This window comes from Strix aluco, chromosome 3 (assembly GCF_031877795.1).
Source record: "Strix aluco isolate bStrAlu1 chromosome 3, bStrAlu1.hap1, whole genome shotgun sequence".
Classification (NCBI taxonomy): domain Eukaryota; kingdom Metazoa; phylum Chordata; class Aves; order Strigiformes; family Strigidae; genus Strix; species Strix aluco.
Window position 1 is genome coordinate 102,342,960 of NC_133933.1, and position 25,506 is coordinate 102,368,465.

Below are 25,506 nucleotides of genomic sequence, written 5' to 3' on the forward strand. Positions count from 1 at the left end.
CATATCCTTCAAGGCAGCCTCCCAAGGGATTTTGTTAATCAGTCTTTTTGACAGGTCAAAGTTTGCCCTGCGGAAGTCTAAGGTGGCAGTAAATGGAAGTAAATTCTTCATTGCTATAATTCTTCTGTATCTTTGGTGTTGCACAATTAAAAAGAGTTAATTGTTCAAAATACTTAAGCAGCTCATAACTGTTGAGGTATGCGGGCAGAGTAATAAACACCTGCCTGGGGTTACAGGAGTTGAACAGAACATGGGAAACCACTGGGCATAACATGAGAAGTTGCTGAGCTTAACAAATAACTGAGTGGCTGGAAAAAGTTACAGATAGCACCATGAGCAATGACTGGATTTCACAGAAGCTTAAGGGAGAATTTTGTGAGAGACAGGAAAACTTCAAAGATAATTAAAAGGGGGGAATTGGGGACATTTTGTGTATTATTTATTTGCAAGGCCAACAGAGCCCGGGTAACCATATCAGTAATCCCACTTAAAGCCAAGATTATCCAGGTACATATCAGAAATACTGAATTTGTGTATGGAGGTGACAAAGCTGGGGCCAATGAGGACAAACACTTAAGTAAGGGTTGTTTATCTGGCAGAAGAAAAGGGTGAAGAAAGGTAGGGATCAAGCTCGATGGGAGAAGTACAAAAACAGGAAAATGCAGAGAAGAAGTGATAAGAGGGCTAGCTGAGTGTAAGCAGGCTGCTGCTCATTAAGCTTCTCTGGCTGAGCCTGTGTCTGATTACTGCAGTCTCATTTCTTTATTACTTCTGTCGTACCACATTTCCTAGTGAGCAGGGGTGGGCTTTTAAACTGGACTAGCCAGCAATTAGAACTATACCCAGATCTGGAATGGCTCAAGGTCTGAACCAGCAAGTTGACAAGAAGTTCAGGATCCAGATATGGATATTAGACAGACTTAAAACCTATGCTGATATTTGAGGGATCCATTAATGTGGGTTTATTTGTGCGTTTAGAGAACAAGGGAGTGCATATATTTGCTGGTGAACTTCAATACTGACTAGCCAGAGAGGAATTAAAATTTTGAGCCCTTGTTGCTGTTCATGCTGTGTGAGTGCTGTTTGTGTTTATGGTCAGGGAAAGACACTGCTCCTCATGTTGATCCATGTGGGCACTAAGTAGTGTGTGTGTCTGCGAGCACGCGTGACTGTGTGCACCTACTGAGAGTACATTCAGCTTCAATGCTGGCTGAGTCTATAACAGGAATGGGAACAACTTCCTTCATCTGAAAGTCCACTGGATTCAACTTCCCTTAATAATAACCACTGCAAGAGAGATGTTCAGCGACTGTTCAGTGTCTCCTGGGACTTGTTCCAGTTCTCTTCCTCCCTTTGCTACAGATGAGTTTAGTCACTCCCACATATTTCTACTATGTTTATTCACCAAAACAAGCAAAACATACAGGAATATTTTAAGTTCTTTGCTTTTTACATGGTGAATAGTTTTCAGATGTCCCAGTCAGTGACTGGAGCTCCACAGTATAGACAATTTAAGAAAAACACAATAAATAAAAACTTCTCAATCCCTAATAAAATTTAAAAAATAGAATGAATGAGAGAATAGGGAAACAAAATATAATGATAAGGCAATATTTATAGGCAACATATCAAAAAGCGTAATTCACTCAAAAACTCCTTAATTTTTTATGTTTAATTCTTTTAGGTCCATTTTGTGAGGAACCTGGTGATTCTTGTGCATCTCAGCCATGCCTGAATGGGGGAATATGCCAATATAACCAGTCTGGATATGTCTGTGATTGTCCTGATGGTTTTCTTGGTCACAACTGTGAAATTGATGTCAATGAATGTTCTTCAAGGCCATGTCAGAACAGAGGTACATGTATTGATTTGCCAAATGTAAGTATAAACTTCAAAGATCCCTTTTGAATATAGAATCATGGAATGGTTTGGATTGGAAGGGTCCTTTAAAAGTCTTCTAGTTCCAACCCTCCTGCCATGGGCAGGAACATCTACCAGATCAGGTTGCTCAATGCTCCATCCAACCTGGCCTTTAACACTTCTAGGGATGGAGCATCCACAACTTCTCTGTGTAACAGTTCTAACCTCTAACTGTCTAGAGACAGTTCTCTGTTTCAGCTCTGACACTGAAACATATTCCAGTGTCTCACCACCCTCACAGTAAAGAATTTCTTTCTCATATCTAATCATAATCTACACTCTTCTAGTTTAAAACCATTATTCCTTCTGCCTATAGGCCTTGTTAAAAAGTGTCTCTCTGTCTTTCTTATAAGTCCCCTTTAAGTATTGAAAGGCCTTGATAATATCTCTCCAGAGCCTTCTCTTCTCTAGGCTGAACAACCCTAATTCTCTCAGCCTTTCCCTACAGCCATCTTCATGGCTCAACCAGGTTCATGGTTTTCTTGTGCTGGAGTTCCCAGACCTGAACACAGTACTCCAGGTGGGGTCTTATGAGAATGGAGTGGGAGAGTAACCTCCCTTGACCTGCTGGCCACATTTCTTTTTATGCCACCTAGGATACAATCATCTTTCTGGGCTGGAAGCACACATTGTTAGGTCATTTCCATTTTTTCATCCACCAGTATTACCAAGTCCTTCTCCATGGGGCTGCTCTTAATGTATTCATCATCCAGTCTGTACTGATACTGGTGATTGCCCTGAACCAGGTTCAGGACCTTACACTTGACCTTGTTGAACTCATGAGGTTCACATAGGCCCACTGCTCAAGCCTGTCAAGGTCCCTCTGTACAGCATTCCTTCCCTTTATTGAATGAACTGCACCACTCAGCTTGTTATCATCTGCAAACTTGCTGAGGGTGCACTCAATCCCACTGTCTACGTCATTAATAAAGGTACTGAATAGTACCAGTCCCAGTACGGGTCCATGAGGGATACCACTTGTTACTGATCTCCATTTGGTCTTTGAGCTGTTGATTGCAACTCTTTCTAAATGACCATCCAGCCAATCCCTTATCCATTGAATAGTCTATCCATCAAACTCATCTCTCTCCAATTTAGTGACAATGATGTTGTGTGGGATGGTCAAAGGCCTTACAGAAATCAAGGTAGATGTCGTCAGTTGCTCTTCTCTTATCCATCAGTGCAGTCACACCATCGTAGAAAGCCACCAGATTAATCAGGACTGATTTGCCCTTTGTGCAGCCATGTTGGTTGTTTCTAATCACTTCCCTGTCATCCATATGCCTTGACAGAGCTTCCAGGAGGATCTGTTCCATGAAAGCACCAAAACATTTAATTCTAGTGTAAATTTTTAATTTAGCTTTGCGTGCTTCATGAAAAAACACAGCATTGTCTGAATGTGTAATATTTCTAATATTCTACAGTTAAAAAAGCCCAGAATCCACATTTTCTATTCACTTGCTTGGTGGTCACTTAAGGAACTACTGATGTTATTTCTTTTTCTTCTCTCTAATAAAATCTGGTATAAAACATGATACATCAGTCATCTTTATTAACTAGTGGTGGTTTCTTATTCTTGCTTTATCTGTGGTATCTGTTTTTAATTCCTTTCTTTTTTCTTTTTGCAAAATAGCATAAATTCATGCAGACTCATAAAGGTTTGATAATAGAGTCATATCTGGTCATATTTCAAATTGCATTGTTGATGTTCTTTCATTAGCATGACTATTGCAAATAACAATGATTATACAGAACCAAAATAATGAAAGAGGAGTTCAAAAGCTCAGTTATCACATACCAGTGATAAATGCTCATAGAGAGAGAAAAAAAAAAAAGACATTAAATTGCTGAACAAATTGATAGATTTCTAAATTATGCAATCTGTCTAAATATTTTGCCTAGTAGATATACTAGCACATACTATTTTGTACAATCATTTCTGTAGACAAACAGATGCAGTATTTTGTTTCACACGTATGGAAATTTCTCAATAGATATTAAAATAAAGTTCCCCAATCATAGCTTTAAGACTGATTCTAAAGAAACACTGAACACTTCCAAATTCACTGGGGGAACAAATCCCTATATATTTTTCCTTTATTTTCTAACATGAAAAGACCTATAAAGAACATTATACAGAAAAATAAGAGTGAGAATGTCAGCTCTAAGAATTTTTTTTTAATGTAAAATAACCTACTGTTCTTACTGTGTAAATTACAGATTGCACTGATTGACAAATGTCTTTCACCATCATAGAGAAGCATTGTCTCTGTGCTTCATATTGAAGGGGAAAACGGGTACACACCATTTTCTTTCCTACTCTAGTCAGTAATTAGTGTTTGGTATCTGATGTACCTTCTGCACTGTTACTATTTGATAGATGCAAACATTATCTTGGAACAAATTCAGAATGAGGAAAAAAACCTAAATTAATTATAAAGCTCCTTCTTGATTCAGTTATGAAATCACAAAGCCAGCCAAATTTAGAGCTGGTATATTTCCAGTTAGGAAACCCAGCTCTGGTATTAAGTGTGCTGGAAGGCCTATTCCACTTGTCCTAAATCATGTTTGTAACCTATCTGGGGCTAGGACTGCTTTTTGTTCTGTCTTTGTAGACTGTTTAATAGGATGAAACCCTGTCCTAGTTAGGGTCGCTATAATAATGGAAGTAAACACTAATTTCTGTATTGCCTTGGGTGCAACAAATAATTATTTCTAATTTCCTTCTCTTCTATAGGATGTGACATGTATCTGTCTGCCAATATTCACTGGCAAGTTCTGTGAGAGAATACTGAATCCATGTGAATTATTGCCTTGCTTAAATAATGCAACTTGTGTAGCTCAACAGCAGAACTATAACTGCCGGTAAGATTAGAAATTAATTTATTTTACTGATTCTTTGGATCACTTGGTGATATCCCACTGATTGCAGAAAGAATAGACATCATCAGTCACAGAGAACACAGAAAACTATAAACTTTTAACAACTTTTAATTTCTTTTTGGTGCTCTACTCTTAGTCTTCTTGAAAACTCTTGAAGTACTACAAAAAGATTTAAAACAGTTAAGGTGTTATAAATTGTTTCATCATTAATCCTGTAAGATAAAATATATAAGTCCTGACACACTGATGACAAGTGAGACAATTATACTACAGGTACAACTCTCATTCAGGGTGTATGTTGTTTATGTTGCTTCTGAAAGGATAAGGCAACTGATTTAATTCCTAATTCACAGACATGCATTACTAGGTCTTAGACTGATCCTTCAAGCATCATATCAAAAAGCGGTTTTTTTCAGACAGACGTTGCTAAAAATTATGCATTTGAAAATAACTGAAGTGACCCAGTATATAATTTCATTCAATTTAAAATAGCTTTTTAGATATTTTCTTACACCACTAAGGAGTACAATTTGTTCTCTTCCCATTTGTGTCTTTTATCTGGCTGCCTGAAGTACGTTCTGCTAAGCATTACTGAAGTGCAGTAAACAACTTTCAAATTTTAGGATATTCATAAAAGCAGAAAATTGAAAGCTGTGATAAACAAAAGCCTGAAAATGAATGAAGGAACTTCGAAACTGCAAATACATAACAGAAGTATAGAACCTAAAGTTACAGTCCATCAGAAGAGATTCAGTTAAGAAGTCTGGAAATTAAATTTAGGTAGAACTATGTTTACAATTTTCTCAAAGAAGAAAAAAGACTTAAATTTTATTTATACTTACACCTAAATACATATATACATACACACACACATACAAACACATACACAGGGTTAGATCTTTCCATATAGATATGGATAGCACAGAACAACAGTGCTATAATTTATTTTCCAATCCTTCAAATGAGGATATAAGCTTCTAGTAATTTACTATTATGTAGCCAGTCTTTTACACAGTATGTTGGTGCATGAATTAGTATGAAATGATGCCTGAAGTTTACATTTAAATATATACATAACATGAACAATTATTATCAAGATGTAGATTGCCTTTCTTTAAAAAGAATAATAAATAAATATATCCTGTCCCTGTATACAATGCAGATTTAATAATTTATAGTTTCTCAAAGCACTGGTAGAAATGGTCTGTACCATGAACCTCATTGTACCATGGAAATTGGCTAATAAAAATAGCTATGGAAAGACGTGGTGATTTAAACAGTCTTTCCATTGATATATACTATATGAGAATAAGTGTGAAATTCATTGTTTATATCAATATAACAGAAAGGAAAATTCGGCTATTACTGACCATTTATATTGATTATCAAGCAAATCACTTAAGTTGTGTAGTAAAGCTAGGTACTAGAGGTTTTAATTTTGGGCTTAGATGGTACAATCCTCTTTACTACTAATATCAAGCATTAAGATCCTATTAATAATGGTGGTGCTTAGATCTGACCTTTAATATTTGTGTATTATTAATGCATTCAGTTTTGCTATCTGTAAAATACACATTTGACAAGACAGACAAGACACATTTGTGGAGAGCTAGTCTGAGAAATGGGATAGGTTATAAGCTTATTATTTTTAACACTAAGAATTCTCTAAAAAAGGGAAATAACATCCTAGAGAGAACACTATCAATAGAGTAATGAAGAGTGCATCCTTCAACTTTGTACAACATCAAGTGCTTGGCCCTGTACATACTGTTTAAATAAAAACTTTAGATAGAGTTCAATACACATAGTTTTCCCTAGCATCCAAGCTGCACATGACTTTCTTGGTGAAGGAAGAGAAGAACTCCAGAAAGTGATTTATCTCTTCCAAAGAGAAATATTCAGGACAGGTGAGATGAAGCATCTTCTAGAGGTTCCTAATTTTCTCTGTACAGAGGCACAGAGAAAGCCTGGACTGCTGTCCTAAACCACACACTAATACTGCAGACTTTTAATGTTAGATAAATATGGCAGCATTGGAACTTAGTCTCAACAGAATTATAGAACAGCCCAGGTTGGAAGAGATGTTGAAAAATCACCTGGTCCAATCTTTAGCATGAAAGGGAGTTTAGATGTGATTATGTAGCACTCTGTCCACCCACATATTGAAAACCTCCAATACTCAGCCTTAATTTTGCCATTCTGTCCCTAAAGTCTCCAGTTAGTGACTGTAATATTTTTTAGTGTTTATTGTTAATAAATTGAACATTATTTCCTTTTTTTTTTGTGAAATTAAAATAATTTTCTACCACTTAATCCCAAATATTTAATAAATGTAAATTGTGTATATATTTACGTCTGTGTACTTGGAATGAGACATTTAGGTAAGAGAAACCATTTTGAGGGAGCAGGAATCATGTACTTTTCACAAGGAGACCAGATTCAGTAATTAGGTTGTGAGAGATGCAGTCTTTCCAAAATCAGAGTGCTGAAATGTAGAGGAGGTGCCAACTTCTAGAGAGGGCCAACAGTCAGCAGGTTTTACTATTTTTAGGATAAAAAATTATCTTTGTGAATGTACGTCTTGATTTAGCTACTTGAATAAGAGACGATCTCAGAAGACGTGTAAGAACAGTGGTTTAACTGTTTCAATTTTGTTAAGTCACAGACTTGGAAGCTTTCTGGCTGTAAGCCAGGTTTTAATTCATTACACCCAAAGGAAACCTACCATTAATTATGTTGTTTTATTGAGGAGGTTTGGAGCTGATTATTCAAAGTTTTAAATGGAGGTTTTGTTTCATTTTTGGTAATCATTGTCAAATACCGTAAGTTATGGCTATGTCTAGTTACTCTACAAAAAACTGCATGTGTTTAATTCAGTGTAATACTACTATGTGATCCACTTTTATAGATTTTTAACATTTTAAATAAATGTAATGGTGTTTAGCTCACATGCATATACAAATTCAAATAATAGTTTAATTGACCTTTTTACTCCTTTTTGTTTTGCTTCGCTTGCCCCTATTTTATGTGCTTGTCCTTATGCCCAAGCTGCATTCTGCTTATATCCATCACCATCTCAGCTTCTATCTACCTATCCTTTCTTTGGGAAAGCAGTTGTTTTGCATTCTAAACATATAACCAAACAGACACAATTTAATTTTCTCCACCTCAGTTATGATGCATGACTATCTTGTATCCTAACACCATCCTTTCAGTCTTGATATCATATACAGCTTTGTGCTAAGAATCTAATAGTAACATTTTGTCTTAAATGTCAAAATTTAAGGTGAATTCAAATAGGTGGTGAACAAGGATATCCATCACAATAAATTGTGATTGTTTACTTTGTATCTTCTTCTATTATCCGTGTTCTTTAGGACAATAAAGTCACAAAAAATGTGAAAGTTTGTTCTGAGAAAATTTGTCCCATTAGTGTCATCTTTGGAAGTTTGCTGTCAACTTTCTTGGTGTTAATTTACTTTTACCTTCTCTGACATTGCTATATGTATTGCAAAACAACAATTAAAAACAAAAATAGGAAAAAAGAACAAATAAAAAAATTAGAAGAAGCAGCTTCTAAAATTCAGTTACTAAATTATCTATTTTGTGAAAGAGTCATAGATTACTAAAATAAATAGAACTAAGAAAGCTAGGGGCTCTTTCACCTGATTTCAGATCATGGTTAAAAATAAATTGGTAAAACAAAATGTAACTGAGTTGCTCTGATTTGGGTTTAATTGTTATTTAAAAATGGAATTATAACAAAGGATATAATTTTTTTTTTACTTTACTTTCCTCATATATAAATATAACATATGAATAAATGATGCTATGATATAAAGGACAACAAATATGCTATCTTTTGATATAAGTACTTTTGTTTAGAGGGAAAAACATGTAACTATCTGATATCTGTGAACATGCTGAAATAAAAGAAGCTAAGTATTATGAAAAACTCCTTTCAGTTACAATATGTGAACCAGAAATTTGTTAAGAATAGACTTTGCAAGAATTTTGATTCCAAGTACTTGAAATGGTAGCAGTATAATTATAGGATTTACATACAGTGATTTTTTCAAGAGAAGGGTGAAGTTTATGTAGTCCATTGCTACTTGCATAGAGTGTCCTCCTGTGGTTGTGCCTATACTAGCCTCAAAGAATATATCTATTTAGAGAAGGTTTTCCCCTATCCATCTACCTCTGTCGAGATGGTCCTACACATGGATTATGTGGATGCTCTCCAGGGGTTCCTGGTGAAAGTCTGCCTGTTTAACATTTCACCAAAGTTTAATAAGTGACTTAAGCTTCTGAACATGTTAAATGCCTCTGTGCAGCCCCCAGAGGCATAGCCGTACTCACTGATTAGGCATTTTTAACTGATTTAGAAAAATACGATTAACTCAGATACTTTCTATTGAATGTTGTTGCCTGACTATTTGCTATTGAAAATATATCCTTTACTTTTGTATGCTAAATAACTGTAAGAGGCTTTGTGCATTCTGAAACCAGGAATGACATTATTTTTTAAAATGGGGAAACATAAGCAACACAACTGAATCTCATATCCATTAGTAACAAGAGCATAGAAAAAACAGAAGCAATTCTGTATCATCTTCATGATTTCCAGCTTCTGGGATGTGTCATTAGACAAAGTACCCCTTAAAAAAGCTAAAGAAACTTCCCATCTATTACTTTTGGGTTCCTTCACAAACACAAATTTTCAGCTAACTGACTGTTTCCTTTCTCTTCTACTTAAATCTTTTCTTTCCATGCTACCAGAAAGAGCCTTTAGACAGAGGAAGATGCTAAACATGTCTGTAAGAACATACCGAGTTAATTTGACAGGGATTATATCTCTATCAAAACACAAAAGAGAGTTTTTGCAGTCTGGATTTTATTTTTTGCACATTTTGAGCAAGATATAAATATTCAAATATTTTTCTACACTGTTCCATTATTGCTTTTGAAAAAGACTTGTTTACTATCTATTTGAATCATCTTTTTTCTTTGTGTACAGGGGATTTTTTTTAACACTGGAGGGCTAGATAAGAAAAGGATTTTCTCCTACTAATGACAAGTACTGACATGAAGCAGAAGAAATGTCTGCAGTTCCTTTTACCATAGAAAAGTTATCCACAGCTCTGTTGGCATCACATGGAACTAACAACCTGTCCCAAAAATAGAATGCTAGTTTTCTCCTTTGAAGAAAATGACAAATTACAATTAAACACACACAAAACCAACCATGCATTGTTTTCTCCACAGATTCCTTATATTGTTCCTTACATATGTCATTATTGACTACTGTTTGTTAATCATTAGTAATGATTGATGATAACTACTTTAAACCTCATTTATCATCATATTTCTAATTTTTCTCTCTGATGGTTTAATCGACTCATCCTCTCTAATAGATTTCCAAAACTTCATTTATAGCTTTTTATTAAATATTACCTCATTCTAGATTGTTTTGTTGGTTTTTTTTTTCCAAGAACATTATATGAAGTATTGGTATGAAAATGATATAATCAATTTTAAAAAATATTTTATAGAGAAGCAAAAATATCCAGGATCATGCAAATAATTTCTGATTCCTTGAAAACATGTTCTGTTTATTTTAAGTAACGTATGATGTCTGTTTTGTTACTGCAGGAACATTATTTAATAGAATTATGGAACATAATTAAATACAATTAACTTTTAAAATGCAAGTCCTCTAAAATACACCGGTGTATTTGCAGCTGCATGCCAGGATTCACTGGAAAGAACTGTGAGGAAGTAATTGACTACTGCAGGCTGCTCAGCATCAACTGTCTGAATGAAGGATTGTGTCTTAATATAATTGGGGGATTCACTGTAAGTAATTTAATACATATTAAACTAATTCAGTGCTCCAAAGTATAAAAGCTTCAGACAAGCAGAACTTGAAATGCGTTCATTACTCTAAGAGACAAGAGGGACATACATTTATGTGTTTTATTCATTTAAATCAATAACACAAGGATGGTTCACTTGGGTAATATAGATTGTTTTATTACTTTTCTACTGAGACCGTGTTTTGTACTATATCAAGTAAGAGAACTGAAAACTATTTTTTAGTAAAAAGAATATATAACTAATTGTGGTCCAGTGCTATTATCTACACAGATGATAATCACAACTGTGTTACAGCCTTTAAAAACACATTGCTTTAATTAAGAAAATCTGTTGCCATTGTTTTAACCAGAATCAAATTAGTAATATAAACATTATCACATTTAAACTTAACACAAACTTAGAAGTTTGATGATGAAACTGCAGTGCAGTGAGGTTGATTCCAACTGACAAAAAGTAATTCTGCTTGTTTTAACTGTCAAAGTAGCTTCTGAAAATTTTGAGCAAGATCCATCACATACCAAGATTCTTCTGGCCATAGCTTGTCAAAAGAGAGGAAATTATAGTTTCTCTAACAACAGTAACTGGGAACAACTTAAAATTTACTGTGAACAACCACTCATTCTGCAAATAACAGGAGATGATCACAGAATCATAGAATGGTTGAGGCTGGAAAGGACCTCTGGACGTCATCTTGTCTACCACCCTGCACAAGCAGGGCCACCTAGAGCCATTTATCTAGTCCTAGTCCATTTATCTGTTTGGGTGTTCACACAAAATCTATTAGGATTACTGTTACTCCTTGCTTCAGGAAGTAGGAAGAGTAGTCTACTCTGTAAGGGAAGGAGACCTGGAACTGAGGATGACAGCAAGGCCAGTGGGGACAGTGTACTCACCAACAGAGGAACAATACCCACAAGAACACAGCAGATCCACAGATTTGGCCAAAAGTCCAGTGATCATCAGACAAGTCCATAATGATGAAGCAGGTTTGCGACCAAGCTGGGTAGTCAAGTCAACAGATCAGAATCAGCAAGATACACAGGCATACTGACAAAATAGCTCTGGAAGGGATCTAGTGCAAAGGCCTGAGCTTAAATGCAGCTCATGAGTAAATGAATAAAAGTGTGGACAACTCAGAAGTAAATTCTGTTTTCACAGTAGGGTGGTCCAAGGTGACTGCTAGGTGTTTTGCTGATCAAGGATATCAATTAAACTCAGACACCAGAGTGAAAAGAGCAGGCGTATTTACTAGAAATAACTAAATAATATAACAGAATAATACAGAAAACATACAGTAAGAAAAGACAGAATAGTGCACTTAAACAAATAGGAAAATACAGGGTAATGCATCAAATCATTACTACAAGAGAGAGAGAGAATAGTGGTTAAGAAAGATACATCACCACTTGCATACTTTACCATCATCCAGATCCGCAGTCGCTGGGGAGCCCCGGTTACAGCGAGGATTTGGAGAGCCTGTCCCTGCAAGTGGGAAATCCTATGCGGTGCGTCCACCCGTAGGTGAGGCTTCCAAAGTCGCTGTGAGCGGGCCCAGCCTTATATACCTGAAATCAGTAAGCCAGAATAGCTGACACCTTTTGTTTTAAGCGGAAATATCTGGAGTCAGTCTCACGTTAGATTTTCCCAGAGCCTGGCCGGGGCTCAGGGAAAAAACTAAGGGAGTTTTCCCAGCTTATCTAGGTGATTTATGAGCAAGGTCACACACCAGGTCACAGGGCCAGACAATTGTCTTTGTGGCCCTGTTATTGTGGCCTTGTTACCTTGTTTACACACACAAAGAAGGATACAAGTTTTATGATGTTTAAGTTACATTTTCTATACATATCTCACTAATGACTACATACTGAGTTAGCAATTTCGGTTCAAGACCTATTGTTCAGGTTTCAATATTCCCACCTTTTACATCTGGACAGGTGGTTTGTTATAATTTTAGTACAATACCTATTGATACAACGCTTGTCAATTATAAAACATACAGGATTCATCTATAGGTCAACTCTGGCTTGGGCTTATTGTCCAAGCCTTAGCACTTCACTAGGCTGCATCAGAGCTGACCTTGAACACAGGCAGTTAAACCTGTAAGAAAGGGGAAAGAGGTCACCAAGGAAGAGTGCAAAGATGATTATAGACTGGTCAGGCCAATTAGAGCCTGTTGATGCATTCAAGGTCCTGACAGTTTCTCTGAAAATTCCTTGCATGTAATTATTTATTCAGTCCAAATGCCATTTTTAAAATATTACATACCAGAGATTTATGTCAATAGAGTACTAAAACATCCATACTTAGAAGAATATACTTGCTTTGTTGAGTACACTATATATAAGATATCCACAGAAGAATAAAATAAATGGTGAGGAATTCTCTCTGAGAATTTGTCTCTCCTCATTGTTGATAGCAGATTAAACAAATACTGAGCCCAGGTCTGCTGCACCGAAATAAAAGGGTTCATGAAAAGATACACTGATTTAAAAATGTTTGTATCTCCCAATTAACTTACCTACATGATATAAATATTAGATTCAAAAGAGAAGCATTGCTTTTAGCTCTTTTCAGCTACTTATGTCCACTAATATCAAGCAATAGCAAAAATTACAGTATAACAATTAGAATACAAAAGTGATATAATTAATCTGTGAGTACAATGTGTATGACATACAGACATCAAAGCGAATACTAATCAAACACAAAAAGAAATTAAAAACCAAAGTTTTAGGAAAGCAAGCAAAAATTGTGTACTAAATTTTTGTGTATTTAGTAAGTGTTCTAACATTTACTGTTAGACACAAGCAAAATAGGCGTATAACAGTAAATGTTTTAATAAAATAATACTCAAAAATGCACTTCCATGACCATTATAAGATGTGATACTTTCTTAGCAAACACTGAATTAGTCTGTAAGATGGAGCTAAATGACCTGGCATAACAAAGGTTACATTTTTTTGTTTAAACTTTGATGCCTACAGAAGTGAATGGTATGGTATAGTACCTGATAGAAAATTAGTATGACAGGCTTTTGGTACTGACAAATAAGAGTGAGCAGAAGAAGGGAGGAAAGCATGAAGAATACTAAAGAGCCAGACAAATATTAATGGAATTTTTATTGAAAATATACATTATACTGAACACATTTGAAAATCATTGTCCTTTTCCTTGCCAGTCAGTTTGTGGTGTGCCAATATTATTTGGAGGATAAGCAGTTCTACAACAATTATTGGTTAACTTCTTTTTGAAGACACAAGCAACTACGGATTCTGTCCAGCCATTTTTTTTCTGCTTTTTTTAGTCATAACTTTCTCATTCATAATTAGTTTTTTCCCCATGGAAGATACGTATTTTCAGTATTATCAGAAAATCAAATACTGATAAGTAATTTGAGAATTCCATCTGAGAGAAATTTGGCTGTCAGATTATTTTTTTTACAAAAGCAGATTTGGAAGTTACTGAAACATTCAATGCATTTGTATAAGTGGTACTAAGCAGTCCATCTCCAAAAAAAAAAAAACCCCGACACAATATTTTTTTAAAAATCAAGGTGTGTAATCTTGGCATCTAATTTAAAAAAATATTTTTGTTTTGAAATTAATCTCTAGTTTAGTTTCATAGAGTAGCAAATATTTAGAATTGAACCAGTATAGTTTTATTTTTTCAGTATTGCTGTAACAGTTATTGGCACAAGTCCTTGATCACTATTTAGTATTAATAATAAGTAATTGTAATATTAATACTCTGCTTAAATGTATTAGTTTCAGTAATTTACTATATGTTTCTAAAATTATTTCTGCCTCTATTAAGAAATCCCTCTGACTAATGTATGTTAACTTTATGCTAGATAATAATATTTAGTTATATGAAGCACTTACCGATGATGCTGTTGTGTCAGATAAACACGGGAATTGTTACTTCGTAGGAAGTTGAGCTTCTTCTTGCATTTCATATTCTCATATTTCATATTTTTATATCTCAATTCTCATATCTCATATTTCAGAGTACAGCTGTAGGAGTAACAAATAATTTCCTTTGTTCTTTCCGTTGTTGTCCATCATCCTGGGAACCAAAGACATGATGTATATATTGAGATAGGATTTGTCAATAGAAAAGTAGTGTGTAGTTGCATAATTAATTCCAGTTAACGTAGCTCAATGAAAACAGATCACATCAGACAAAGTATATTTAATGAGATGACCTGACAGATAGTGACAGAGAAATATATTCTGCTGCAGTTCGCTCATTAAGCAAAATAAATCATTTAATCGAGCAAGTTCAATTCTAAGGGAAAAAAATATAGATCTTGATGACATTTTAATGGGTACAGCCAATCAGATGTATTGACACAGGAAAATTGTTTTATTTCCAAATAGCTGCATGTTCTGCATTTGTAGCACACAAACCACACATCCCCCGCTCCATCCAGATGAAGCAGAAGGTACCACAGTTTGTATAGCTAGATGTGTATGTTATGGCCAACTGCCAAGATGACTGTAAAAGAGCTAGAATTCTGTCTAACATAAATATTGGATTTTTTTTTTCAAAATTAGAAAAAGTACAAAATTATTATTATTGCTACATTATTTGATTTATAAGCTTGAAGATCGGTGAAGTAGTTGTCATTCTAATTTTAAAATTTTACTTAGATTTTTTTTGTAAAACATATTAAATTAAGTAAAAGATGAGTGAATAGTCAAAGAGGAAAATAATTATAAATAAGGAATTATTGTTCCCTGTGAGTGTTTTTAATGGTCCTCATGTCAATTTGGTTTTGGACATGTGGTTAAAACCCAGAGGGCAACTGAGCACCACACAGCTGCTCGTTCACTCCTTCCCCCTCACAGATGGGGAGGAGAAATTAAACAAAAGGCTCAGGAAGTGAGACAAGGACTGGGAGGGATGACTTATCCATTACGTTAATAGACAAAAGACAGACTCATTAGGGGAAGAAAAAAAATAATTAATTTGAACACCACTACTACTGTCACTAAGTTACCAATCAAACAGAGTCGGACAGTGGGAAATACAACCACATCTTAAAAACACCTTCCTCCCACCCCTTCCTTCTTCCGAGACTCAGCTTTGCTCCCCATTTCAGCAGTGCAGGGGACAGGGGATGGGGGTTGCAGTCAATTCATTTTCTGCTGTTTCTGCCACTATTCCTCCTCAGGGGGAGTCCTCCTCACACTCTTCCCCTACTCCAGCACGGTATCTCTCTCACCAAAGACAGTCCTTCATGAACTTCCTCTGATGTGAGTCCTTCTCATGGGATGCAGCTCTTCATGAACTGCTCCCCCATGGGTCCCTTCCATGGACTGCAGTCCTCCCAGCAACAGACTGCTCCAGAGTGGGCATCTCTCTGGGTCCCGACCTTCTTTGGGTGCAGCAACCTTCTCCAATGTGGGGTCCTCCACAGGCTGCAGGTGGGCATCTGCTCCACTGGTGACCTCCATGGGCTGCAGGGGCACAGCCTGCCCTCTCACCATGGGCTGCAGGGGAATTTCTACTCCGACGAACCTCCCCTGCTCCTCCTTTCTTCAACTGACTTCTTCAACAGTTTGCATAGGTATCTCCCTCACAACTCCAACTCCTCATCCCAGATTCCCCTTCTTAAATATGTTATCGCAGAGGTGCAGCCACTGTCGCTAATTGGCTCAGCCTTGGCCAGAGGCAGATCTGACTTGGAGCTGGGGAAGCTTCAAGAAGCTTCTCACAGGAGCCACCTCTGTCGCCCCTCCCCCACTACCAAAATCCCACCACACACAAACCCAACACAGGACTAGTGATTTGTAGTACTTTGACACAGTAAAAAATGCAAAACTCTTTCTGCTGAAATGTGCAGATGAGCACAGAAAATGGTAGTATAGTTAATAATGAGAAATCTTATCAGGATTTATTGTAGGCCATACTACTTAGAAAAAAATGTATTCTAAGAGAGGCAAATACAATGCTGTGTGAATAGGAAAAAGAATGGGAGTTACACATTATTGATTGTTTCTTGATCGTGAAAAAGAAGACAACTTTGAGCTCAAGGTGGGTATTAAATTTGACACCACACTGTTGATGAAGACAGAAAAACAATCCCTGTAGTCATAAATAGAACACTTGTATGTAGAAACATTTGTAAGTGGTCATAGTTCTGTGACTGTCAGTGGAGGGTACATCATAGGCAGTTCTATCACCTAAATTGTTTTAAGAAGGTTGAAAAACTGGAAAACTCTATCAACCATGAGTTTTATGGAAAACCAACATTTTAAAACTATATTCTTAAAAGTATATACAGATTCACAAAGTTAAGCTAGTCCATGGGTTACCAGTTTTCCTCAGAAGAAAAACAAAGGAACAGTTGTTTTTAAAATATTTAACTCTGGGAACCAAAAAATGTTGAAGCCACATTAGCTAACAATATTGTACATAGTTCTGTGCAGCTGCTTCTTTTATGCATTACTGATTATACCAGGAGCATTTTCAAAATTTGTTAGGTAATAAAATATGGTGTAATGTAGTGTATTAGCAGTTTTCCATCAAAATGATGCCAGGTCACATCTGTCCTGTCCTAGTGAATAACTACACCAGACATTAAATTTCATGAGGATCTACTACTGTGAGATCCAAAACCCAAAATTCCCACAGAAGGCTGAAGGCTGGAAAACTTATTGTGGATTGCTCCTAGTAGTCAATGCAGCAGATTCATTCCACCGATATTAAAAGGTTGGGAAAAGGATTCTATTTCCCAGAGCTGCCATGAATAGTCAAGACATTAAAAACCCTCACTTTATTTGTGCTCTGTAGAAGGTGAAAGATGTGATATTTACTTTGCTAGCTAGTTTCTAAAACACAGAAAAATAAGATTGCAGCCTTGCTTCAGTTTAAGAAATCTGGATATCATTTGGACATATATCATTTTAACACGTGACAAATACAGTATTTGAACATTACAGATCTTCCTCTTTGAAAAAGTACTGCTACATAATATTATTATTTACTATTGATTTGTCAATTATTACAAGAACCTTGCTATTGAATTTCTCCTGTTTTTCAGCTGCAATATTGGAATCACTTTTTAAAATGTATATAATCACTTAAACTTCTGAAGAAAATATAATATAGCTTATTTTTCTTTGATATCTGTCACAAACTTTTAATTAATACTATCCTGATTTGGTAACTTTATTCTAAACACCTCCATCTACTCTGTATTAGAAGACAGGGGCCAAAGTTTTAGGGAAAAATTTAAATTAAAACAGGTTTACCATAAACCATACTTCTACACTTAATAACGTTTGAACCAACTGCAGTTTCCAGCAGAAGTTTATTCAATTCATCTTCATTATTTTGACATTACCATAACCTGCTTCTTAAAAATATTAAAAAAAAAAATCTGCCCACAGAGACACATTTCAATAGACATTTCTATTCTCATGGCAACTTTTATTTTTCTTATATGGATTTGATAAATGAAAAGTCAGTGTTCTTAATTTGCAGTTGATAGTATTTCCACAGCACTTTTAACCTGAACGTCTAAACCAATTTATGGCTACAGGTATCTGTTGTCCTTAGCTTTACGTGAAGACAGGGAAATATGAACAATTCCCAAAGGACAGCTGACAGTGAAGAGCTGTTTTTTCTTTTGTACTAATCGTACTGCTGCCACATGCTAACCACCTGGAGGCATGTAGTGGTTTGGGTAGAGTTCTCCCAGTGAGTTAGAATGGCTCCAGCAAAACTGCTGGCAGAAGACTGGGCAGTAAGAGCAGGTGAAGAGGGCATGCAAACCAGGAAACACCTGGGGATGTAAAGCTTTCTTCTAGGTCCTGAGGGGGAATCAGTTATCTAACCATCTATCCACAGCAAGTGGCTTAGATCAAGGCAAAAAGAATTATCTCTGCTTAAGATCCCTTGTTTTTTCCTGAATCGTTAGTATTAAGGTAAAAAGAAAATAATCAAAGATACTGAAAAAACATATTAAACTAATTTAGTGTAAATAATGAGGATAACAGAACTGTCAATTATTGAATTTTGGAAGCCCAGAAAGAAGTGCAGTTTCTAAAATACAACAGTAGGAAAGTTGAGGGTATGAAGACTGTCAAGTTTCTGGCATATCACCTATCTTTGCTTTCTAGGGAGAAACCACTGAACTGCATAAAATTCACAGAATTCTTCACAGGCCAGTTATGATCAACTACAGAAGTGCATTTGAGGGAGAAGAAGGTGCAGCCCAACAGCAGTTGCAAGCAGATTTGGAATAGCTCTTCCCTATTTCTGCTCTGCCATACACTTCTTATGGAAAAGCATGCAGATTAAAAATTCATTCCCCTTTCTGAAGGGTGTAAAAATGTTTTTTTTCTTTTTGCCTAACAACTCCTTACTATGTTACAAGCAACTATCTTTCAACTTATATGGTCTGCATAGTGTATCCAAGCCTATTTTGTCAATGTCCTTCTCCCATCATCCTGACAAACCACCGAATCATGCAAGGTTATGTGTTTACAGCTAACAAGGGAATGGAGTTATATAGACACAAAAACTGAAGCTAAAAGGTTAAGTGAAAGCAATGCCATCATAAAGCCCATTTCCAATTGCCTGCACAAGTGTAGTGTAGAGACAAGGATTGAGCAAATTATACATATTGCCTGAATAACAGGGCTGTGTTGGCAAGCAAATAAACACTAGAGCAGCATTAGAGACAATAATCTGTGTTATCAATCTGGGTTTTACAATTACACCTACTGTTGTCCATTCAAAACAAATATTTAAGTTTTCTTTGAGAAGCTGTACCGACACTTGAATGAGAAATTTTGTGTAGAAAGTGTGTCCTGGTGCCTTCCAAAACAGCAGCAGAAACTGCTGCTGATTTCTGGCTAGTGTTGATACAGTGCAGTGGAAGTAGATTGTACTGTTATAGAGTGAAGATAAGCAAAAAGAAACAATAGTTTTAACTTCTATAAGTAATCTGCTAATATGTGTTCTGTGAACATCAGGTGGTTGTATATGTCTGGGGAACACTGATTAATGAAAACATGTACCAACATGCATACTTTTCAGAGACTTGTTCCCCAGTAACTCAGTTTTTGCTTTCATATATGGATATGCATTTAATAATGTATATCAAATAGTATGATCCACTGTAACAAGATAGGAAAATTAGTATAATAGAAAAGATTGGTATCTAAAAATCTTGTCCTGCAGATGGCTCTGTGACTGTTCATGTTATCTTCTTTTGATCCTTTTCCTCACAACCATATACCAAAACTATGGCTGTTATACTTGGAGTTTTATAGTGAACCTGAGATATTTCAACAACAAAGTATGAACCCAGAAGATATATTGTTGATACAGTAAAACTATGAGTACAAATGAATAATCAGTAACACCATGGGTCACACTATTGTAGTTTAAGTTAATTAAAAAAAAAAAAAAAAGAAGAAAAAAAGAAAAAAAAGCAAATATGTGCTGCCCAAATATTGTTGTGTTCTCTGGCAAAGCAGAAGAGTCTGATATGTTCCTTCTGGGGACATGAGGGTGGAAGAAGAGAGGAGGGAACCCCTCTTTCTCATGTTTTTTTCCCATGTCAGAAAGCTGGTACGTGGTATGCATTCAACAGAACTTGTGCAGAAATTACAATCAAGCAGACAAAGCTCCAAGTTTCCTCCCTAACCAGATGAGGTTTGCCCTTGTGGGTGCAGAACCAGACCTGTCAACCAGCTGTCAGGCTGGGAATCAATCTGCTGCTTTTCAGAAGAGTGGCAAGCAGTGCCAAGCCCCACAAGCCTGCATTACACCCTATGCCAGCCTGAACAGCCTGTGTGGAAACTGCTGCCGCTGCTCCCCTTTGCCACTTTATAAGTTCTTCCCTGAGGACCCACTCTCAGTCCTAATGCTCTTTGATAATACTTTATCCCCAGAAGTCTGGCTGAATTTATAACCCAGAAGTAAGTATCCTAATGCAGAATTAGCAAAAATCTCCAGAATTGAGCTACATCAATCACACTGCTTAGATCTCATAGCTCTAAGGCGGCCTCAGACTTACACTTAGAGAAGCCATTTGTATTTATTGCATGAGAGGAGAAATAAGTTCTAGATAACATATCCAGAATTAAGAGGGACTATAGCTGAGAGAAAACTACCTTGTTTAACAAATGCAGTTCTTTAAAAAAATGCCACTAGGGCTCTTTTAAAGCCCTCTGCACTGTATCAATCACCATTTGTTTTCCAAGTATAAAAAAGGCATAAGGAAACAAACATTTAATATATTTGGCATACTATATATTAAAGCAGTTGGTTGGAGACATAAAATTGTCATGAATATTTATAACAGCTCTACTAGCAATGCTAGAAGCAATGAAAATTGGCACTGCAAAATCTACTGCTCTCAGATGCAACTTTTATACTTATGTACACCATAAAAAATAGATTATTGTCATTTTCCTTTTAAAAAAAATCTAGAGTCTCTCCTACTGTTTTCTCCCCATGGACTATCTGAGCAATATAGTCTCATCTCTGTGAAGTCACTTTGCCACCATCATTAATTCTACTGATGTCTCTCCTGTGTTTGTCCTTCCAGCTGACTGTTCAAACAGCAATAGTTCAAAGTCAGATATTTCCATTAGGGGCTAGTTTTGCACAACTTAATTAGTCCATTTTCTTCCACAGTAGCAGTAATTCTACAGAAGAGTTCACATAAGTTTTAAAATAGTATATACCATTTTGTGCTTCTTCAGTATTTAGTTTAAACTTTATCAAAACAACGTTTTCATGCTTTTCTTATTCTTTTGAAATAAACAGCATTAAAGCACCCTAGGTACATTTCATATGTGCTGTTAAATACCTCTGAGCAGTACAGAAGTTAATGAACATTAGAAATCCTCATGTAATAAACTGAATATCCTGCTTTCCAAGAGTTAATTTAAATTAAAAATATTTAGTTAAAGTTCTGATCATGTAATACTTTTACAGATATTTATACAATGTATCAATTAATTTGCTAGAATAAGATATAATTAAATATCATTAGATGGTAAAATACACTAGAAATAACCAATAAAAATGTTTTATTTCATTTTAAACAAAACTTCTGAGATCACATAGTCATTTTAACCCATTGTAAGTAAACAAAAGCATAAGCCAGCAAAAATAATGAAAAATAAAATACACAAAATTGATAAATATTACAGTGAAAGATGTGCTATATGATCTGTATGAAACATTTTTTATTGATAAATGAAATGCCATTTCTATGAATTGTATGCAGAGGAAAAATAATTAGTTGATTTTGAGACGGTGAAAGAGACAAAAAATATGAGTTTTAGATAATATAAATGGGAAGACAAAAAATACCTCACAAATTTCAAGGAGAAAGGAAAAATAAACTTAAGAAACAGTGTTCAAATAAGAATAGTACCAGTATTATTAATTTTGTACTATGAAATTGTTGCTATACCAAAGACCATATAACCTACAGCCTAGATGCTTCTACTTTATATGGAAAGAAATTAAATATATAAAAGGAGATGAAAAACTGTACCTGGGTAGAATGTCATGTTCTTTAAAAAGGGACCATATGCGAACATAAGTTTGTGTAATGCACTTCCATGTTGTAGAAACACAGAAAGGACAATGTTAACAAGCAACTATATTATTTCTTTTTTTTTTAAGTAAAGAATTATAATTTTCACATGTTGGATACTAAATAGCCACAATATTAAAAACCACAACTCTTAAAAAAATTCTTTATTAAGTAATCTTTTAATGAGCTATATATTCAATATAGGCCTATATATTCAACCACATAAAATTATATAAAATAATATATCATTGACCTACATAGCAGCTAGGCAATTCAAGCATTAAAGAGAACAGAAAAGATTCATTTCATCTGCTATGAAGTTCTCCAGCCAGAGGCAAATTTTATTGTAATTAGATAAGATTTTTTGTCTGTTTGCATCAATATATATCAATGGACACAAACTGATACAAAAGATGTTCCTACTGGATATAAAGAAAAATGTTTTCACAGTGCAGTCAGTCAAGAACTGGAACAGATTGCCCAGAGATGTTGTGCGGACTCCAAACTTGGACGTTTTTAAGGCACAACTGAATATAGTTTCGAGCAACCTGGTCTGATCTCATAGTTGACCATGCTTTGACCAGGAGATATTACTGGAGACCTCCTGGTGTCCTTTCCCACCTGAATTATTTATTCGATGTACTATAGTGTACACTAAATAGCTAATAAGGTGATCTACAAATGACAAAACAGAGAAACTTACAGATGACATGGCCAGTTTTAATGTTCTCAGTGAGATAATGCTATTATTGAATAATGTATTCTTATTGCATAATAAAATGTTCCTTTTTAAAATATTCATATGATTCCTAAATATTATTTTTCCACTTCCCTTGCCAGTCCATGTATCCTTCTTATATCCTCATATCCATTCTCATATACTTCTTATATCCTCAACGCTTAGATCAGAACTTCACTATTTTTTCCAGTCCTAAAACTATATTAGGCAATGGTGGAGTTCATAGGTATTTAAACAGAAGCTATATGAGGACTGAAAATGTACGGTTTATACAAAATACACAGAATAATCAACTATTCCCCAGAGTTACCTTGTTCTGGTAACACATAGAATATATCAAGTTGAAAGGGATTAATAAGGATAGAGTCCAACTCCCTGCTCCTCGCAGGACTACCTAAAACTAAACTATATGACTAAGAGTGTTGTCCAAATGGTCCTTGAACTCTGACAGGCTTGGTGCTGCGAGCACCTACCTGAAGAGGCTGTTCCAGTGACAAACCATCCTCTCAGTGAAGAAACTTTTCCTAATATATAGGAATACACATTGAAAATATATTAAGTACATTTCAGTGTTAACTAGCTCAAGCTCATAGTTAAGCCTCTAAACATTTGGGGAGTTTTTTCTATAGCTATACGTTCATTGTTAGTAGACGATCATAAACATGTGATGTTATATCAGATTATGAGGTATCAGTACCCTTTAATCTCTCCCAGATGAATAAGGCATACAATCAAAATGTTAAACAGTCATCACAATGATAGCTTGCAACCAGAATTCCCTTGTTCATCTTGACGTGTCACCTGGATATAACTAAAGTCATTAAACAGCTGTGCAAAATTTTTAAAAAAAAAGTTTTTATCTGGAATTTTTTTGTTTTATGAATTTCCTTTTCTGATGTAGAAAATGGTGGGCCAGGATCACCAAACATTATTCATATCTTAGCAGAATCACAAAAAGCCTCCAAAAAACCACAAAACTGTTATACAAAAAATTATTTTTTTAATGAAGCAATGAATCACATGGCAACAACTATCCAAAAACCAAAAATAAGTAGAGCGAAAGCAGCATCTAATGTTTCTTTTCTGTTGGTTGCATAAATATTTTTTAATATTTTTCACATTGAAAAATAATTACACATATTTTCCAAATAAGGTGTCTTGATCTTCAGCCAACAGGAATTAAAGTGGCACTCCAGAGTAGCAAAGGATAATGATAATAGGCATACTCACTGAAAACTAGAAACTCCAGCTTTGGACATTCACTCTTAAGAGCATATTAAACAGACAAACAAGCAAGCTTATGTAATATGAATTCCTGAGAAATATAAAAAGAAAGTAATGGTTGAGTCTTTCACAGTTTCAACCTCTACACTCTCATGATTCAACTAATCTAAAAGACTGGTTGCTTTTGGATAAAAGATAAACAGGCCTTGGGCCCTATGAGTCCTAAGAATAATCAATAGCCTAAGAAATAAATCTGGACTGAATTTTACTACTGTACTATTTTACTCTTATTAAGAGCATAGGCTAAATTTTCACTTTAAATAGATATACAGGTATCTTTCGTATCAGCTGAATCGTGATGGTTAATAGCAGAAGAGGGGAGTTCCCCCCACTGCCAGTCCCCATATTTTATGATTTTGTAACAAAACAGTACTGTTTAAGACCATTGCACCTTCACATATTTGCACTGTATGTGAAAGCTCTTTGCTCAGCCCCACACCTTGCATAGGAAAGTATGCATTTAGTAATAGGGAACTGACAACTTTGTGTAACATTGGAATAAGTTCTTTTTCCACATCTTATGAAAAAGTTCAAAAGATGGGGAAGTGTTGTGGTGTAACTGCAGTAGGCAGTGAAGCACCAGACAGCCACTCACTCACTCCCCCTTTCCCCCAGTGGGATGGGGGAGTGAATCAGAAGGGTAAATGTGTGAAAACTCATGGGTTGAGATAAAGACAATTTAATAGGTAAAGCTAAAGCTGTTCATGCAAGCAAAGCAAAACAAGGAATTCATTCACCATTTCCCATTGGCAGGCAGGTGTTCAGCCGTCTCCAGGACGGCAGGGCTACATCATGTGTAACAGTTACTTGGGGGGACAAATGTCCTAACTCTGAACATCCCTCCTTCCTCCTTCTTCTCCCAGATTTCTGTTTCTGAGCATGACATCACATGGTACAGGATATCTCTTTGATCAGTTGGGGTCAGCTGTCCCAGCTGTGTCCCCTCCCAGCTTCTTGTGCATCCCCAGCCCACTTGCTGGTGGGGTGGGGTGAGAAGCAGAAAAGGCCTTGACTCTGTGTAAGCATTGCTCAGCTATAATGAAAACATCCCTGTATTACTGACACTGTTTTCAGCACAAATCCAAAACATAGCCCCATTCTACCTACTATGAAGAATATTAACTCTATCCCAACCAAAAACAGCACAGCAAGCTAGCTCAATTTGAATCTTTTAACAAAATTACTTAAAATCAAGCTTGTGCTCAAATTTAAACCACTTTTCCAGGGTAGA

At 35.6% G+C, this 25,506-nt stretch overlaps 1 protein-coding gene across 1 annotated transcript in view; it reads left to right on the forward strand.

The window, feature by feature from the left end:
• Window positions 1-25,506, forward strand: part of EYS (eyes shut homolog) — a 1,110,009-nt gene that overhangs the window by 200,077 nt on the left and 884,426 nt on the right. Inside the window, exons 4-6 of the mRNA XM_074819828.1 lie at window positions 1,685-1,878; window positions 4,658-4,785; window positions 10,545-10,659. Of these exons, the coding sequence (XP_074675929.1) occupies window positions 1,685-1,878; window positions 4,658-4,785; window positions 10,545-10,659 (437 nt within the window). The remainder of the gene's footprint in view (window positions 1-1,684; window positions 1,879-4,657; window positions 4,786-10,544; window positions 10,660-25,506) is intronic.